Below are 18,352 nucleotides of genomic sequence, written 5' to 3' on the forward strand. Positions count from 1 at the left end.
AAACAGCAGGAACAGAACTAGTATTCTCGAGTACAGTCCTCATTTTAATAATTGGCTTAATCTATCGTTATACCGCAAGACCAGGGGAGAGCGCGAACGCAGTCCCCCACTACCACAAATTATGCAGTCGAGTTTCCCGCATTTGGGGAAATCGCAGGGGTCAGCACAGCCGGAGTGCAAGGGCTGAGCCTCGCCCTGGGAAAACCACCTGCCTGATCATGGTGTCTCCCCTGCCAGGTAAGTATGCCCGCCCCGCCCCGCCGCCCCGCCGCCCCGCCCGCCGCACGCCTCGCCACCACACGCCCAGCCCCGCCCCGGCCCCGCTCCCGCCCGGCCCCGCGCTGCGGCCCGGCCCGCACGGCCCGGCCCGCGCCAAGCCCGCGGACGCGCCGGGACAGCGCGGGCTTGGCGCGGGCTGCGCCCCGGCATGCCGCGCGGCAAAGCCTCATCTGCATGGACACGCCCACCTACCGGCCCCGCACCGCTTCTGCCGCGCGCTCCCCGTTGCCCCGCCCCCCCCGCTGGCCGGAACCGGCTGCCGGTCCGGGTCTGTGTCCCGGTCCCGGTCCTGGTCCGAGTCCGTGTCCATGTCCGGTCCCGCTCCGGTCCGGTCCCGGTCCGTGTCCCGGTCCGTCGCGCTGCCGGGGCTCGGTGCCGGAGCACAGCGCACCGGGCTGCAGCCGCAGCAGCGGCGGCCCGGTTCCGGCCCGGGGGCGCCGGCGGGAGCGGAGCCGCGGGGCAGCGCGGGGGCCGCGGTCACCGGGGGCGGCTCACGGACACCGAGAGCTCCGCCGCCGGCTCGCCCCGCCGGGGACAGCGACACGGGCTCCGGGACACCGGAGGCACCGGCAGGGCAGCGGGGCTGCGCGGGAGCTCGCCGCGGGCAGCGGCGGGTGCCGGGCTCAGCGCGGGGCGGCAGCGTGAAAGATGCGCGTTCTACGGTTGGCTCTTGGCGAATCCTCGGATGAATGTTGTGCGTGCAGGGTAGAAAGTTCCGCTGCTTTAATTTCATCAAATGCAGGCTTAGGTTACAATGTAATGTTAAAATAGAAACCGTGGACGTGGGGTATTTTTCAAAGAGAGGAGCGAGGTGCTCGCAGCGGGCAGCAGCCACAGGACACCTCAGTCTCCCAGAGAAAAGGAGTTCATTGCCCCCTTATCAGAAGAAACGAACTTCCTGCTGCTCCTCAGCCCTGGAGCCGCCGGGATTCAGAGGGAGAAGCTGACGCTGCCCAGCCAGAATCCTCTGCTGCAATGGAATCGGTGCCTCGTGGATGAGGGGTGTGAATATCCACAGGCTGCTGCTCTGAAGGGTTGATCCTCTGCTCACGTGGCTCCTTTTTGGGGCTTGCTTTGCCCAGAAAAGGCACCCGGACTGTCGGTAACTCTTTGTTCTTATTGTCTCACATTGTCCTAAATCCTAATTGTCCACATTTTTATTACTCTCATTATATTGCTATTTTTACAGCAATTTATTTCTATTAACCTTTTAAAATTCCAAAACCAAGTGCCTGGCGTTTTTCCCGGTGAGAATCGTGGGACCCGGCTCTGTCTGCAGGCGCCGATGAGCAGCTGGAAACCCGCAGAGCTCCCTTCAAACCTCGGGATCTCATTTCCCCTCGGAGCTGGATTTTCCCCTCCGGGGCTCAGAAAAGGCGGCGCTGCTCCCCCTCAGGGCAGAGAGAAGAGTGTCACCCCACCCCAAAGGGCGTCCTGCTCTCTGGGACCCTGCCACCCCACCCCAAAGGGCGTCCCCATCTCTGGGACCCTGCCACCCCACCCCAAAGGGCGTCCTGGTCTCTGTCACCGAGCCCAGGAGGTGTCAGGGTTGGGGACAAGCCATCGGAATTGGGGACAAGCCGTGACCAGCGGCGCTCTGGGCCGGGCGGGAGACAGCGCCGAGCCTGCTTCCCGAGCCGGCCCTGGCTCCCTTCGGGGACTGCATCTGTTCGGGATCGGGATCTGTTTGGGATCCAGCTCCCTTCAGAATCTGTTCCGTTCAGAGTCTGGATCCGTTTGGGATCTGGTTCAGTCTGGGATCTGTTTCAGTTTGGCACCTGGTTCCGTTCGGGATCCGGTTCTGTTCAGGGTTTGGATCTGTTCGGGCTCTGGTTCCCTTTGGGCTCCGGTTCCGTTCTGGCTCCGGTTCCGTTCTGGCTCCGGTTCCGTTCGCGCTCCGGTTCCGTTCGGGCTCCGGTCGCGCCCGGGCCGGGCGGGGGTCGCTCCGCCGCGCCGCCAGGAGGCGCTAACAGGAGCGCGCGGCCAGAGGCGGGGTTTGAGCAGAGGGCGTGGCCATGCAAATCACAGCAAGGCAGTAGGCGGAGCCGTGCAGCCGATAGGAGGCGTGTCCATGCAGATGAGATGGCGCCGCGCGGCATGCCGGGGCGCAGCCCGCGCCAAGCCCGCGCTGTCCCGGCGCGTCCGCGGGCTTGGCGCGGGCCGGGCCGTGCGGGCCGGGCCGCAGCGCGGGGCCGGGCGGGGAGCGGGGCCGGGGCGGGGCTGGGCGTGTGGTGGCGAGGCGTGCGGCGGGCGGGGCGGCGGGGCGGCGGGGCGGGGCGGGCATACTTACCTGGCAGGGGAGACACCATGATCAGGCAGGTGGTTTTCCCAGGGCGAGGCTCAGCCCTTGCACTCCGGCTGTGCTGACCCCTGCGATTTCCCCAAATGCGGGAAACTCGACTGCATAATTTGTGGTAGTGGGGGACTGCGTTCGCGCTCTCCCCTGGTCTAAGTGGTCAAAGAAAGATTTGAAATAACACACCGATCGCGTTGTCGCGGTGCTGTGGCGGATTGCCCCCAGCCCGTCCTGCGCTCGCCCCGCACACTCTCCCCGCAGCCCGGGCTCGTCCCGGCTCCGAGCCCCCCGTCAGGGACCCGCCGGCCGGTTCCCGCAGGCGCCCGGGATCCCCGGCTGTCCCCGAGCCGCTCTGCCCTGCGAGCCCCGCAGGGTCCCGGCCACGCAGCGGCTGCAGCCGCGCTCCCGCAGTGGATCGTTAAAAGCCAAACGGGGACAGAGAGCCCCGGCCAGTCACAATTAGACAGCGCTGTGTTCATCGCGACAGCGGGCGGCACGGGGATCGCTCCCGAAATGCGCGCCCGCAGCGCACAGGGATTTTCGCCTTCTTTTTATTTCCCAAAAAGAATACATATGCACAAGCCCGGCACCTCCCATCCCCGCTCTGCATTAAAATGAGGTTATAGCCCCTCAGGCATGCGCAGCTCTTCTCCCGAATTGGGTCACTGGTCTCGAATTGGGGCGGGGGTCCCAGGGATGAAGTCAGGAAGGTCTTCCTCAGGTCTGTGTGCCCCTCCGGCACAATCCAAGCCCCCCTGCTTCCCGATGGACTGGCAGAGTCCGGGCGCTGGGCGCTGTCCGTCTGGTGTCAATCTGTTCCCGTAATGCTTCACTTGACACTTCCTCCTCTAAAGGAGCGCGTAAGAAAACAATTAGCTTTAGCTTAAGCACCGAATGATTAACTTATCATCGCTGTGTCTAACTTCCATTGGAATGGGCTCTAACGCTCAGCTAGAATCCAAAATTTCTGAAAGCGTGACTCAAGAGGCCATTGCAGCCATTCCGTGTGTCCCGGGCCAATTCGGTGCCAGGCGCTGCGAGCTCCGGCACCAGCGAGCGCGGCTGGGTCGGCCCAGGAGGGGCTCTGCTCTTCCAGCCACCAGAACGAGGGGTGGGCCACGGCTAAACCCATGAAGGGCCGATTCAGCACCAGGGAAGCATGAGAGCATACACACGCATTTACTTCAGTCTGTCATTAACCAGCGCGACCAGGGGAGAGCGCGAACGCAGTCCCCCACTACCACAAATTATGCAGTCGAGTTTCCCGCATTTGGGGAAATCGCAGGGGTCAGCACAGCCGGAGTGCAAGGGCTGAGCCTCGCCCTGGGAAAACCACCTGCCTGATCATGGTGTCTCCCCTGCCAGGTAAGTATGCCCGCCCCGCCCCGCCGCCCCGCCGCCCCGCCCGCCGCACGCCTCGCCACCACACGCCCAGCCCCGCCCCGGCCCCGCTCCCGCCCGGCCCCGCGCTGCGGCCCGGCCCGCACGGCCCGGCCCGCGCCAAGCCCGCGGACGCGCCGGGACAGCGCGGGCTTGGCGCGGGCTGCGCCCCGGCATGCCGCGCGGCGCCATCTCATCTGCATGGACACGCCTCCTGAGGCCCGCCTCAAGTCCCGGCCCACCCCACGCTCGTCGCGTCCTTGTGACGTCATCGACCCGCCCGGCCCCGGTTCCGGTTCGGTGCTGGCGGCGGGGCCCGCACCGGGGCCGCGGCTCCGGGAGCCCCCGATGGCGTCAGGCGCCGCCCGCGGGCCGCCGTGCCGGGAGCGCAGTGTCCGGGAGCGGCCGGGACGACGATCGGGTTCTGCCGGGCGGAGCCGGAGCCGCAGTGGGGAGCGGGAGGGCGGACAGAGAGCGCTCCGTATGTACCGGGGGCGGGCGCGGCGAGGCGGGGGCGCTCCCCGCGGTGCGAGGCGGTGCCGCCGTGCGCGGTGCTGCGGGACACCGAGCCGTGCCGAGGGGCCTTGCCGCGTCCCGGCGCTAACCGCGGCGTTTTGCGGCAGGGGAGGAGCGGCCGGCGGCAGCCCCGGACTGTGCGGATGGAGGCGAAGCTGCGGAATCCCCGCGGAAACCGCGGCGGCCTCGGGCCAGCCCCGACGGCGCGGCGGAGGGGCGCGGCGAGAGCTCCGCCAACGGCGCAGTGTCGGCCCCGCGGGCCGGCGGGCGGCGCGGCAGGAAGGGCAAGGCCGAGGTGCTGCTGCTGGAGCTCTCCCGCGCCCCGGAGCCCATCCGCGGGGACAAGGCGCTGGGCGGCAGCGAGGACCGGGACGGCACGGACACCCCGCGCGGCGGGCGGCCCAAGAGGAGGGCGGCCAAAGTGTAAGTGGTGGCGGCAACTGGGGCCCGGGGGCATCTGTGCTCTAGAGACACGCGAGAGAGCTGGGAATGCCCAGCCTGGATAGGAAACGGCTCCCGGGAGATCTTAGAGCCTCTTACGGTGCAAGGGGCACACAAAAAACTTAGAGAGGGCCTGTAGGGACAGAACACAGGGGAATGGCTTCCCACTGCGAGGGCTAGATGGGATGTTGGGAAGAAATCCCTCCCCGTGAGGGTGGGCAGGCCCTGGCACAGGTTGCCCAGAGAAGCTGTGGCTGCCCCGTCCCTGGAAATGTTCAGGGCTGGATGGCCTTGGAGCAGCCTGGGCTAGTGGAAGGTGTCCTGGCCATGGCAGGGGGTTGGATAAGGATGAGCTTTGGAGTCTTCCAACCCAAACCATGCCCTGATTCCACGACTGAACGATCTCTGTCTCCCCGGAGGGTCTCAGTGCCTGTCCTGTGGGACTTTGTCTCCTGCTGGTGGGACGTACTGATTCCTCACAGACCAATCCTTTCCCACTTTAGGGAATGTGTTTGGACCCAGGAGCCCCTGGCAGGGCGCAGCAGCTGCCTGTGGCAGGAGGAATTTCCTTGGTTGCTGACAGAGCAGGAGGAGCTTGTTGGTGGTAGCAGGGCGAGCCGCAGGGAGCGCAGGGCGGGGGGAGGCTGTGCCCAGGCACGGCTGCAGCAGGCTCTCTGCCTGCAGGGAGGGCAGGGCTGGCCCGCCCGCGCCGTGCTGCTGCTCACCTGCAGGCGCCGCCCTGGTGTCGCAGGGCTCTGCTGTACCTGCAGGAGCTGGCGGAGGAGCTGATGCCCGCGGGCCAGCCCCCGGCTCCCGCCCCGGAGCCCGAGCGCGGCCAGAGGAAGCGCCGCAGGAGGAGGAGGGAGGAGGACGCGGACAGCGACGACCCCGCGCGGGACGCTGACTTCGTGCCCTCGCAGGAGGTGCTGCGGGCGGAGGAGGAGGAGGAAGAGGAGGAGGGCAGCGACGCGCTGTCGAGCGAGGCATCGGAGCCAGAGCTGGAGGCGCCGCGGGGGCACGGCGGCAGGACGGCAGCCGCGGGGGTGAGGGCAGGGACTGGGGCTCTGCCTGGGTCCCAGCAGCCACAGCTCCAGTGCCCCGCTGGCCCTCGGGGGCCCTGCTGCCAGGGCAGGACAGGCGGCACAGGGGGAGGCACACGGCCAGCCCTGGGTGATGGAGCGGGGGCTCTGGGAGAGGGAGCAGTGCCTGTGCTCCTGCTGGAGCAGGGGGAGGTGGAGGCAGGTCCTGAAGGGGTCCTGGCCTCCCGGGAGTTCCCACGGGGGGCTGTGTGTCTTCAGCCCAGTGTGGCATGCTGACAGTGGCTGGGAGAGCTCTGTTCTCGGGGGCTGCGGTGGGTCCCTTTGGGACAGGCAGTCCCCCAGGGCTCAGGGCTTGCTCTGAGTCTGCTCTTGTGCCCAGAGATCCAAGCCCCAGTGCCGAGGCCTCGCCCCCAACGGCTTCCACAACTCCATCATGGCCCCCGTGGAGAAGAGCTCCAGCCTTACCTGCAGCCTGTGAGTGGAGGCTCGGGGTGCTCGAGGCTCGGGGGGCTGCAGGGAGCCGTGGGTGTGTCCTGGTGCCACCCCAGGCACAGGTGCCGGGGTGAAGGAGCACATGCCGTGTCACTGTGCTGCTGGCGTGGGGCACAGTGGGTCGGGAGGGCTGCACAGGGCAGGGGCTGTGCTGCACAAGGGGAGGCTGTGCCACAGCATGCAGGCAGGGGTGCTGCTCGTGCCCTGGGGGGCTGTGGGGCGGGGGGCTGGACGTGCCAGGTGCAGGGCCGTGGCTGAGTCTGGCATGCCCTGCAGGCGGGAGCAGAAGCACTCGCAGTGGGAGTTCCCTGACTGGATCCCAGTGGCACACAGGTGGACGTGCCTCTCTGACAGGTACCCTGGCCGCAGGGAGGGAGCAGGGCCAAAGGAAAAGGGGGCAGGTCCCAGCAGTGGCTGGGGTGAGCAAGGGCATGGGTGGCCTGTGCTCCCACACCCCTCTGCGTGTCTGCTGCGGGCTTTGGGGGTCTCTTGGATTTGGCTGTGGAGCAGCACGGCCAGCAGCGGGGCCTGTGTGGAGGCTGGGATGGTGCTGGGGTGCCTGGGTCAGGGCTCAGGGGTGGGGAGAGCTGCTCTCACGTGTGCCTGCACAGCGAGGCTGCCCCGTACCTGCCGGCAGAGGAGAAGTCTCCCCTCTTCTCCATCCAGCGTGAGGGCATCAAGGACGATGGTGCCTTGTACAGGTTGAACAGGTGTGTGATGGGTGTCCCCAGGCCAGCAGGCTGGTTGTTGCCTGCCAGGCTGTCCCCCTGGCGTGGCAGTGGCTGTCAGGGTGTCCCCAGGCCTGTCTGGGACCAGGGGTTACCCCACGGGTTGGGCAGCCGGCCCGTACTGTGCCCTGGGGTGCCACCAGCCCCTGGCCCAGCCCTGCAGGAGCCTTCACCCCTCTGCCACGCACAGGTTCAGCTCTCTGCAGCCCCACCCGGAGCGCCTGGACGTCTCCTTCTTCGTGGGCGGCCCGGTGTGGGCGCTGGCGTGGTGCCCGACCCCCGAGGGCTCCGCGGCCCCACAGTACGTGGCCGTGTCCTGCCACAGGAGCATGGAGGAGACACACAGCGTGTCTGGGCTTCACTCGGGCCCTGCCCTCCTGCAGCTCTGGGACCTGGGCACGCTGCAGACGGAGCAGGGGTGAGTGGCCAGGCTTGGGGCTGGGGCCTGCCTTGGTTCTGGGTCCCTCCGTGGCTGTTGGGTGGGGAGGCTTGTCCTCTCCCAGAGCCACCAGCCGCAGCCTGAACCCCGAGGAGGCTGTGCTGCCGGCCAGCTCTGCTGGGGGTGTACCCTGGAGCGTGTTGGAGCTGCTGGGCACCAGCTGCCGTGTTACTCATGGCCAAACTCACGCCCGCAGCTCTCCCAGCAAACCCAGGCTGGCCTATGCCATCGCTGCTGACTACGGCTGTGTGTGGGACATGAAGTTCTGCCCCAGCGGTGCCTGGGAGCCCCCCACTGCAGCCCGGATGGTGAGTGCTGCTCAGGGGCTGCTCCCCAAGGCTCCTGGGAGGTGACCCCGTGCCTGAGCCCATCTGTCCATCCCCAGCACCCGCAGATGAGCCGGCTGGGCCTGCTGGCCGCTGCCTTCTCGGATGGCAGGGTGGTGGTGTACGCCCTGCCGCACCCCGAGGCCCTGCAGCACGCCAAGACAACCCAGGTAAAAGGTAGGAAGAGCCACACCGCCGAGCAGGGGCGCCCTGGCCCTCCTCCACCCGTGCCAGGGTGGGGCTGCCAGCCCCGGGCTGGGCACCTCATAGCCTGCTGTGCTGGGGAGCTGCCAGCAGGACTGTGCCCAGCCTGGGAGCTGCATGGTGGGCAGGTGAGCCCACCTGATCCCCTGCTGCCCCCAGCCTGGCATCTGCCACAGCTATACTGTGGGATCCCAGGCTGCTTTTTTGGTGCTGGGGGCCTGCTTCGAGTACTTTGTGCCAAGAGACCCAAGCCCCAGTGCCGAAGCCTTGCTTCCAACAGCTTCCACAATTCCATTGTGGAATTCCAGTGGAGAAGGGCTCCAGCCTTGCCTGGGGCTCATCCAGGAGGGCTCACAGCCTGTGTGGGAGGAGGCCACGTGCAGAGAGCTGCTCTGGTTCTGTCTCAGGGCTGGGATGTAGGTCCCGGGCAGCCCGCGGGAGCTGGGCACTGGGAGGGGGCTCAGCAGCGTCACCGTGGCCATGGCGGGGTGCAGGGTGTGGTGGTGCAGCCGCAGAGCGTGTCCCCAGCCGCTCCCCACCTCCCTGCTGCCAGAGCTGCTCCCTGCAGTCCGCTCCTCGTGTGAGGACAGGACGGGGAGCGCCGGGCGGCTCGGGCTAACGGTGCCTGTAATGGCTGAGCTGGATTGATGGCCGGTGCTGGCCGTGGGCGCTCGGCCGTGGCCGGCAGGCAGCGCTGGCACGCTGGCAGTGGGGATGGCTCCCCGTGCCCCCCCGTGCCGGGCGTGCCGCAGCCCCCGTGGCGCGTCGGGATGGGCCCCCCCAGCTCTGCCTGGAGCCCGGCCATCACTGGCTGCGGCCGCACGCACGGTCCCTGCGCCTCGGGGCTGGGCTGGAGCGCTGCTCTCAGCCGCAGCATCGCTGCCAGGCTGTGCTCACAGCCCCTCCTGGGGCTCCCAGACTGTGCTGGCTGCCCCTGGGGCACTGGGGACCCGCATCCCTGTGTTCCTGCCTGGCACGGTCTGGTCTCTGTGCTCCATCCTGGCTGTTACAGCTGTGCCCAGCAAGATGTACAGCTCCTCCAGGCCTCCCCCCATGGCTGCCAGGCTCCAGGCTGAGACGTGCCTGTCTGGTGCTCACTGTGCTGGAGGACAGCCACCCTGGGAGTCAGGGAGCCCAGCCCCGATGGATGTGGGACAGGTCCAGCACTCTTGTTGGAGGGGCAGATTCTCTGGTGCGGGGTGGTCCTGTGGCTATCCTGCCCTGAGCTGTTGGGTGTAGGGTCTCTGCGGTCTGCCCTCCCCAGGAGTGCTGCCTGGCTGCTCCAGTGCTGTCAGCCATGGAGCAGATATCCTGCACAGCTGTTCCCTGGAGGGCTCAGAGTCAGGTCTGCCCCTGTGTGTCATCGTGTCACCTCAGCTGTGGTGCCGGCCATGGTGGGGCAGGAGCACATCATCTCTGCCTGTGGCATGTTTCAGGGGCTGCTTCCTCCAGCACAGAGGCAGGCCTGACTCCTGGGGGTGCTGTGCCACCAGCCTGCTCCTCCCTGTGCTTCAGCTCCTGCTGTGCTGGGGACACTGCTCCGGGGGAATGGCGGGACAGAGACTGGGAGCCCTGGCCAGGGCCGTGAGGAGCTGCAATCCAGGCTCCAGGCAGCGAGCTCCCAGGACAGCCAAAGCCTGCCCTGACCCCCTTCTGCTCTCTTCTAGATGGGTCCCTCCACAAGCACCTTATCTGCAAGGTCAGTGTTCCCTGCCGTGGTGATCCCTGTCAGGTTCCCCAGCGAGCCCCCAGCGTGCAGGTGGCAGAGCCTGGGGAGCCGAGGCACCTGCAGAGCGTTGGAGAGGCAGAGCAGTGCTCCCACCCCAGGCATCCCACTCTCGGGGCACGGTTGGCGCCGGTGCAGGGCTGTGACCCAGGGCTCTCCCTTGCCCCCAGGTGCAGTGCATCGCCACGCTTCAGGTGGGCTCTGTGCAGGCAGGTAATGCATCTGAGTGTGGGCAGTGCTTCAGTGTCTCCTGGATGCCTTCCAAGCCCCACCATCACCTGGCAGCAGGGTTTTATGACGGTGAGTCTCTTTCTGTGCCCTGCAGCAGCACTTGGGGAGCAGCCCTCGCCCTGGCAGAGGCACTGGAGCCTCAGCTGCTCAGCCTCAGCCGGTGCTGGATCCTCTGCCCAGCCCTGGGCCAGGGGGAGGCTTCTCTGGGCTGGCTATTGTCGTTCAGACATGCCTCCAGGCTGCTTGTCCCTGTCTGTGGCTCTGGGCTTGTCCACATCTGTCGAGCTTGCCTGGATGGAATTTTCTGCTAGGCTTGCGATGATCCACAGCTCTGTGCTGTGTTGCCAGGCCCTGCTGCCATGCTGTCTGCTTGGAGCCCAGCTCCAGCCTGGCCACCATGTTCCCATGGCCCTGCCTGTGCTGCTGCTGAGTCCTGCCTGTGTCCTGTCCCATTCCCAGCCCCAGCCCCAGCTCCAGCCTGGCTGCTGTGCTCTGCAGCTCCCACAGCCCTGCCTGTGCTGCTGCTGGTGCCCTGCTGAAGCACCCGTGCCAGTGGCAGTGCCTCATGGCCACAGGTCTTTCCACAGGCACTGTGGCGGTGTGGAACCTGCTCACCAAATCCCTGCTGCAGTGCGTGCACCAGCCGGACGCCTCCCTCAAGCTCTACCCTTTCCAGTGCTTTCTAGCCCATGACCAGGCAGTCCGGAGCATTGAGTGGTGCAAAGCTGACAGGTGAGGGCAGGAGCAGCCGCAGATGCTGCCAGGAGAGGAGCTTCCTCCTGCAGAAGAAGCTCTTTTGTCAGGAAGGGCTCGAGAGGCCGTGGTGCCAGTGGTGCTCGGCCCTCTGCAGAGGGCTGGGTTGGGCTTTCCAGGCGGAGGGCAGTTGAGCCCCGGGCCCTGCGGTGGGCCAGGGCACGGCTCCGTGCTGGCTCTCAGTGCTGCCTTTCTCCTGCTTCTCAGCAACTTCCTGGTGACGGTGGGCAGCGATCGCAAGATCAAGTTCTGGGACCTGCGGCGGCTCTACGAGCCCATCAACAGCATCAAGCGCTTCCTGAGCACCGAGGTGGCCTGGCTGCTGCCCTACAACGGCATCACCGTGGCCCAGGACAACTGCTACGCCCCGTGAGTGCCGGGGCCAGTCCTGCTGCCAGCGCCTGCTCCAGCTTCCCTGGGACTGTCCAGCTGTGCCGCGGCAGGGGCAGGCTCTGCCTGTTTTGTGTCACACCGCAGCAGCAAAGCGTGGCATCCCCGCTGCCGTGCCACCCTGAGGCAGAGGCAGGGTGGGCCAGGGGATGGCCTGCCCCTGGGCTGGGCAAGAGGCGTGCTGCTGAGGGGGTTTGGGAGCTCAGGGACTTTTTGGCCTCTGCTTGCTCTGGACTCTACGACATGCTGCTAGAGCAGGAGCAGCCCCCTCGCCCTGGGCCAGTTCTGTGGGGAGGTGGGCGTGCCTGGCTCTCATATCCCTGGTGACAGCAGAGTCAGGCATCTCTGGCCTCATTCTGTCCCTTCCGCCACAGGTACGGGCTCTGTGGGATCCACTACATCGACGCCGGCTACCTGGGCTTCAAGGCCTACTTTGTGGCCCCTCGCAAGGGCACCGTGTGGGTAAGGGCCAGTGCAGGGCCGCTGTGTCCCAGTGGCCAGGTCAGACCCGGCTGGGGCCCAGGCTTGTGGTGGGAACGCCGTGCCCTCCAGCCCTCTGTCCCTGCAGAGCATCTCTGGCTCGGACTGGTTGAACACAGTGGCTGCGGGGGACATCACCGGCGAGCTGGTGGCAGCGGTGCTGCCCGACCTGGCTGTCAACCCCCTCAACATCAAGCGCTCCTCGGACCGCAGATTTGTAAGAGACCATGGCGCTGGGGGCCCAGCACGGGGCCAGCAGGGGCAGGGGGACCACAGGAGCAGTGTCCTGGGCGTCTGTCCCCCTGGTGCCTGCTGGTCCCTGTCTGCAGAGAGCAGCAGGATCTGTGTCCTCCCTGCCCTGAGCCGCCTCTCGCCCACAGCCCGTGTACAAAGCTGACCTGCTGCCGTGCAGCCCTGAGGGGCCCGGGTGCAGCGAGCAGGGCCTGCCCAGGACCCAGCGCTACAGCGAGATGGCAGCCAGCAGCTACATCCGATTCCAGGACACGGACCTGGTAGGAGGGCAGGCGGCAGCCAGGGTCCAGCCCATGAGCAGGGCCAGGAGATGCTGCCGGGGCAGCCCCTTACCTCGGGCAGGGCTGAGGTCGTGGTGCATGCAGTGCTCCTGCCTCGGGCCCGCAGCCCAAGGTGGTGCCCCCCCTTTGCAGCGCAGCTTCCAGAACTTTCCAAGCCGGGAGCCCATGCGCCGGATGCACGTGCAGGAGCTGAAGGCAGAGCTGAGCCTTGACCGCCTGCAGCTGGAGGCCCTCCACAAGGTGAGGGGGCCAGGGTGAGCCCCAGCCCAGCGCTCTGGCCCCAGAGCAGAGCAGAGTCCCAGCGCCCCAGCCCCGTCCCTTAGGAGCTCCTCTCTTCCCCAGGTGCGCTTCAGCCCCAACCTGGACTCGCAGGGCTGGCTGGTGTCGGGCGGGCAGGCGGGCATTGTGCGGGCACACTGCCTGGCAGGGCTGGCCTCCGCCGTGGGCCAGCGGCTGCTCCCGGAGTGCCAGGCCCGCTTCAGCGTGCTCTACGGGGACACGGCCAGCAGCCCTGCCCCGCCTGAGCCCCCCCTGCTGCCGGCCGAGTAGGGCTCAGCGCCTCACGCTGCTGCCGTGTGCTCGCCCTGGGCAGGGCTTGGGGCTGGGGCCAGCTGTGCTGGCATGGGGCTGTGGGCCCTCTCGGTGCTGCTTGCCTGATCTGCAGGGGGGACAGCTGCTCCCAGCCATTCCCTGGGACGCTCTGGACACTTGTCCTCGTGCTCTGGGCCTGGAAGGGTCTCTCTGCACTGTTTGAGCTGGGCAGGGTGGTGGGACCCGTGCGTGTCCGGGGCTGAGCTGTGGGTGTGACCCTGCGGGAGCCCCGTGGGCTCCTCCAGCGTGGAGCTGTGCTTGTGCTCGCCTCCATCCCCAGCGAGCGCCGGAGGGCGGGGAGGGCAGGGAGCCGTGGAGTCGCTCACATTGAGCTCGTGTTCAGCTGTGCAGAATAAACGAGGTTGGTTTTGTATGGCTGGGGTGGTACTGGCGCCGGGGCAGGTGTGGCTGGTAGCTGTGGCTGTAGGAGCCCATCCCCAACTCCACCATTTCCCTCCCCATGCCCCTCTGTCTGCTGCACTGCTGCTGCTGCTCCAACACGTTTATTGGCAGCGCTGGCACCGCTGCTGGCACAGATGGACAGATGGACACCAGGGGCACAGGCACGACTGAACAGAGGGAGCGAGTCACGGCCAGGCACAGGAGGATTCAGACGGAGCCCAGGCAGCAGCGTGGGGGGCTGGGGCCAAGGCCAGGTCTGAGGTCCCCCATGGGGCATGTCCCCTCCTGCCAGGACAGACAGGCTCCCTGGGGTGGTGGGGCAGGATTCCGCCTCCTCGGGAGCTGTGGCACAGCAGGGAGTGGAGGATTCCAGGGAGCCCCTGTGCTGCACAGGCCAGGCCACGTGTCCGTCCCCCCAGGACACCAGGACGCCGCACTGGAGTCACTGTCCCAGCCCAGGGCTCTGCAGAGTGGGGTGGGTGGAGGAGGGATGGGATCTCAAGCACTGCCCTGCTCTAGCACAAGGGGCTGGGGCCAGGGCCACGTCTGGCCCAACGTAGCAGTGGGTGGGGGTCTCAGGTTTGGGGGTCCTGGCAGTGGGGACAGCCTGCTGACTCCTCCTGGTGCTGCTCCACCTGCACCGTGCACAAGGCAAAGCCAAACCTGCTCTGGAGCCGGGCAGTCACCTCCTGCAGCACCATCTCCGTGTCAGCACCGGCGTCTAGGAGCAGCAGGGCAGGGGCTCGTTCCCGGCAGGGCCACCGGCTCCCCCGGCCGGGCCCCGCGCGGGTCACTCACCCACAGCCACGTGCACCGACACGGCGGCGTGGCTCAGCGTCAGCGCCCAGAGGTGCAGCTCGTGGACACCCCGCACCCCGCGGGCCCCCAGCAGCGCCTCCTTCACCGCATCGAACTCCAGCCCCCGCGGAGTCCCTGCCAGCACCACCTGCTCACGCCTTGGCCCGCAGACACAGCACCCACCTGGGTGGGGCTGGGGGCTTGCCCAGGGCAGCCAGGCCGGGCACGCTGCCTTTGGGGTGAGACAGGCCTCACCCTGGGGCCCGTGCACCTGGCTGCGGTGGAGAGGAGGAACTGGGGGGCTTCAGGAGGGGCAGGGGAGGCACAGAGGAGGCGAGCTGCCTCGTGGCACAGTGCTGCGGCAGATGCAGCTCCAGGAGCTCCTGTGCCCACCTGTGCCTGCGGTCTCGCCCACTGCTCACCTTCCATGAGGACCCTGAGGACGTCTCTGAGGATCGTGATGGTGGAGCCAAGGACAAAGACCGAGAAGAAGAGGGTGCTGATGGGGTCTGCGATCTTGCACTGGGGCTGCAGAGAGCGGGGTCTCTGTGAGCTGGGGGCAGAGCCCACGTGGCGCCCTGCGTGGCACGGGCAGAGCTGCTCCCACGGCAGCGCTGGGGCAGTCCAGCCCGGGCACCTTGAAGTAGATGATGGTGGCAGCCACGAGGACGCTGACGCTCTGCAGCAGATCACCCACCACGTGCACGAAGGCTGCCCGCACGCTGGTGCTGCCGGGCAGGGGGCTGCGGCCGGGCTGGCAGCCCACGGAGCCCTCCAGCCGCTCGTAGGCCCCTGAGCCATGGCCATGGCCGGCAGGCGACTGGTGCAGGATGTAGGCCATGCTGGAAAGGGCAGGGCTGGCTCAGTGCCACGCTGACAGGCCCTGGGGGCCCTGCCTGGGCAAAGGGGGCGCAGGCAGTCACCTGGCTCTGGGGACACTGGGAGGAAGGGGGCTGCAGGTGCAGCAGGGCTGGAAGGGGTGCAGGAACAGGGCTGGGGTGTGGTCCCGGGGCTCATGACAGGGCTTGGGAGGCGCTGCTTGGGGGACCAGGGAATGTGGGGATGTAGGCACGTGGACTGGAAGCCCTGAGCCTATGGGGGACAAGGAAGTGGGGGTGGCAGCGCCTGGGGACACCAGGCTGGTGCACAGGGACATAAAGTGACCTGGGGGCACAGTTGGGGTGCCAGGGGGGCAGGACTCGGGCTGATGGGGCGCCGGGAGCACACATGGGACGTACACCAGATTGACCCCAACGGCACAGGCGGACGTGGCCAGCATGGCTCGCGCCTCGATCTCGTAGTCGTTGCTGATGATGCGGGCGGCCGCCAGGTAGACCAGGGCCGCGGTCACAACCCAGATGGAGAGGACAGAAGCCAGTGCACCCAGTGTCTCTGTGGGGCGAGACCCGTCAGCACCAGCCCCGCCGTGGGGGTCCCCGGAGCCCGCAGGGCCGCGCCCCTCAGCCCACCTGAGCGGTGCCAGCCGAAGGTCATGGTCTTGGTGGGCGGGCGGCTGGAGACCCAGAGGGAGAAGAGGCTGACGGACATGCTGCCCACGTCTGTCAGCAGGTGCGCTGCGTCCGTCATGACGGCCAGGCTGTGTGCCAGGTAGCCACCTGCGGGCACAGAGCAGCTGGCACCCCGCGCCCGCCGGCAGCCCCCCACCCCGGCCCGCCGCTGTTACCTATCACCTCCCCGACCATGAAGAGGCAGCAGACGGCGCAGGCGACGCTCAGCTGCCGGCGGGCCTGGAGCCTGCCCTGCCCGGCGCTGGGGGCCGGGGGGCTGCAGCGGCAGCGGGCATCTGGAGCCGGGGGGGCCGCTGAGGGGTCCGGAGAGCCTGTGAAGAGACTGGGGGCGGGGGTCACTGCCGGCAGCACCGGCGCGGCTGCTCCCGCCAGACCCGCCGAGGGTCCTGCTGCCGCCCGCCGGGATGCGGCCAGGCAGCCGGTGGGGCACCGGCGGAACCCCCCCCAGCGGGACGAGCAGCCGCGAGACCGGCGGCAGCAGCGGGAGGCGGTGGCACGGAGTTCCCGCCGGAACCGAGGACGGGACTGGCGCGGGTACCGCGGGGAGGTGCGGGTGGGAGCGAGGTGTTGCGCCCGCGGCCGCGCTGCGGGACGGGCCAGCGGTGCGGAGACGTGCGGGTGGGGAAGGGGCGGCGGGGGCCGGGGTCCCGGTGCGTGGGGCAGCAGTGCGGGAGCGGGGACGGGCAGCTCGCCGGGACGGGGGCTAACGGGCGAACGGCACCGGTGTGGGCGGGTGATGGATGGATGGTACCGGTGTGCGTGGGTGACGTTTGGGCGCCGATGGGTGCGGGACGGACACCCGAGGGGGGAGCGAGGCTGGCGCACGGTGGGGCCGGTTCCGCTTGAGCGGAGGTGCCGGTGGCGGGGTGGCGGCGCAAGCGGCGGACGGTCAGGGCTGGCGCGGGGACTGCGGAGGTGCCGGTGTCCGCTCGGATGGATGAAGGCACGGGGGCGGGCGGGGACGGACGTGCCGGTGTCGCGGGTGGGGGTGGGAGCTGCGCGGAGCGCGACGTGCCGGGGGCTTGCGGGTGCCGGAGGAGCCGAGGGCGATGCGGGCGATGGAGGTGATGGGCGAGAGGGTGCGGGAGGACCGAGGGTCGCAGATGCGGGAGATAATGGAGGTGACGGTGCGGGGAATTGCCGCGGAGCCTGGGAGGTGATGGGGTGCCGCGGGTGGTGGTGCCAGGGTGATGGGGGTGCCGGTGATGGAGGTGCTAGCGCCGGTAATGGGGTTGTCGGGACGATGGTGTGCTGGTGCTGATGGAAGTGCCGGTGGTGACCGGAGTGCCGTCGGTGCCGGAGGCGCTGGTGATGGAGTTGCGCTGGCGGTGGTAGGTGCCGGGGCGATGGGTGCCGGTAAAGGGTGCCGGGGCGATGGGTGCCGGGGCGATGGGATGCCGGTGATGGGTGCCGGTGATGGGTGCCGGGGCGATGGGATGCCGGTGATGGGATGCCGGTGATGGGTGCCGGGGCGATGGGTGCCGGTGATGGGATGCCGGTGATGGGTGCCGGGGCGATGGGATGCTGGTGATGGGATGCCGGTGATGGGTGCCGGTGATGGGTGCCGGGGCGATGGGATGCCGGGGCGATGGCAGCCGGTGCCGGCGGTACCTCTTGAGGCGCAGGCTGCCGTCGGCGCGGCCGCCCCGCGGGCTGACCAGGCGGGCGCTCTCGGTGCCGGTCGGGGGCTCCATTCCGGGAGCGAGCGGCACCGCGGGCACCGGCACCGGCACCGGCGAGCCCCGCCCCTGCCGCGGCTCCGCCCCCGGCCGCCGGGCCCGCCCAGCGCGGGTGGCGGGGCGCTCCCGCCCGCGGTGCCGCCGTGCCGGGCTCGGCGCGGGGGCGGCCCGGCGGGTGCGGGGCTGCTCGGGGCTGCGGACAAGGAGATCTCCGGGAGAAGACACCGGAGCTGCGTGTAAGGGGCGCCGCTTTCCCGGGGGAAGCTTTTCGGGGACAGGGCTCCGCTTCACCTCTTGTACCCGGGCAGGTGATGACACCACTGATCCTGGAATCCGGCTGAGCACGGGAAGGACAGGAGGGCAGCTGGAGAGAAGCCGGCGGCGGCGGGGATCGTGCCTGAGCACTGGGATCGGCTGCCGCGGTGCCGTGCCGCGGCCGGGGCACACGGGAGGCGCAGGGGACAGTGTCTGCCCGGGCTGCGGGGAGGATTTTGGCGCTGCTCCCCCTGCCATCCTCCAGAGAAGCGCGGGGAGCCTGGGCTGGCCGGGCCGGGAGGGGCGGCGTTGGCAGGGGCTGTCTGGCCGAGCCCAGAGCAGGGTGTCCAGCGGCCAGGACCGACCAGGGTACCCTGGGCTTGGTGCTGAGTCCAGCCCCGTCTGTCGCCGCCTTCAGGGACCTGGCGGCCAGGCAGAGCCCCCTCAGCGCGGTGAGAGGTGACACCGACCGTGCTGCTCCGTGATGCGCAGAGATTCGGGATGGGCTGCGGAGACGGGGGCAGGAGCCGCGGGAGGCTCAGCACGGGGCAGGGCCGGGTCCTGACCGGGGAGGGACAACCTCAGGACGGGCAGGGGGCAGCCGGCTGGGAAGCGGCTCCGCAGAAAAGGCTCCAGGGGTCCTGGGAGACGCCCAGCAGACCGTGAACCAACCACGCACCCTTGGCGTGTCCTGGACAGCGCCCCGTGGCGCCGGGCCCAGCGCTGGGTGCCCAGGACACGAGGGACAGGGACAGGCTGGGGACAGCCCCGAGCAGCCTGTGATGCTGCAGGGCTGGAGCATCTCTGCCGGGCTGAGGCTGAGGGAGCTGCAGCTGCTGAGCCC

At 68.5% G+C, this 18,352-nt stretch overlaps 2 protein-coding genes and 3 non-coding genes across 5 annotated transcripts; 2 read left to right on the top strand and 3 right to left on the bottom strand.

Annotated features, from left to right (window-relative positions):
* Nucleotides 1-81: 81 nt before the first annotated feature.
* On the bottom strand, nucleotides 82-245 carry LOC119699963. Its single transcript, XR_005256611.1, has one exon. It is a non-coding gene; the product is annotated as a U1 spliceosomal RNA (small nuclear RNA).
* Nucleotides 246-2,561: 2,316 nt separating this feature from the next.
* On the top strand, nucleotides 2,562-2,725 carry LOC119699975. Its single transcript, XR_005256622.1, has one exon. It is a non-coding gene; the product is annotated as a U1 spliceosomal RNA (small nuclear RNA).
* A 1,059-nt stretch (nucleotides 2,726-3,784) lies between these two features.
* LOC119699979 lies at nucleotides 3,785-3,948 on the bottom strand. Its single transcript, XR_005256626.1, has one exon. It is a non-coding gene; the product is annotated as a U1 spliceosomal RNA (small nuclear RNA).
* Nucleotides 3,949-4,141: 193 nt separating this feature from the next.
* GTF3C2 (general transcription factor IIIC subunit 2) lies at nucleotides 4,142-13,218 on the top strand. The gene is made up of 18 exons (XM_038133521.1): nucleotides 4,142-4,436; nucleotides 4,579-4,894; nucleotides 5,664-5,955; nucleotides 6,332-6,426; nucleotides 6,721-6,798; nucleotides 7,056-7,154; nucleotides 7,363-7,590; nucleotides 7,808-7,919; nucleotides 7,997-8,114; nucleotides 9,809-9,840; nucleotides 10,038-10,167; nucleotides 10,686-10,830; nucleotides 11,059-11,220; nucleotides 11,616-11,703; nucleotides 11,810-11,938; nucleotides 12,102-12,233; nucleotides 12,387-12,494; nucleotides 12,597-13,218. The coding sequence occupies exons 1-18, from the start codon at nucleotides 4,157-4,159 to the stop codon at nucleotides 12,801-12,803; spliced, it is 2,751 nt and encodes a 916-aa protein (XP_037989449.1). The 5' UTR covers nucleotides 4,142-4,156; the 3' UTR covers nucleotides 12,804-13,218.
* Nucleotides 13,219-13,343: 125 nt separating this feature from the next.
* On the bottom strand, nucleotides 13,344-17,378 carry SLC30A3 (solute carrier family 30 member 3). The gene is made up of 8 exons (XM_038130478.1): nucleotides 17,140-17,378; nucleotides 15,730-17,098; nucleotides 15,515-15,661; nucleotides 15,284-15,437; nucleotides 14,683-14,887; nucleotides 14,468-14,573; nucleotides 14,046-14,180; nucleotides 13,344-13,968 (listed from the first exon to the last, which is right to left on the bottom strand). The coding sequence occupies exons 1-8, from the start codon at nucleotides 17,266-17,268 to the stop codon at nucleotides 13,823-13,825; spliced, it is 2,391 nt and encodes a 796-aa protein (XP_037986406.1). The 5' UTR covers nucleotides 17,269-17,378; the 3' UTR covers nucleotides 13,344-13,822.
* Nucleotides 17,379-18,352: the final 974 nt, after the last annotated feature.

This window comes from Motacilla alba, chromosome 3, assembly GCF_015832195.1.
Source record: "Motacilla alba alba isolate MOTALB_02 chromosome 3, Motacilla_alba_V1.0_pri, whole genome shotgun sequence".
Taxonomy (NCBI): domain Eukaryota; kingdom Metazoa; phylum Chordata; class Aves; order Passeriformes; family Motacillidae; genus Motacilla; species Motacilla alba.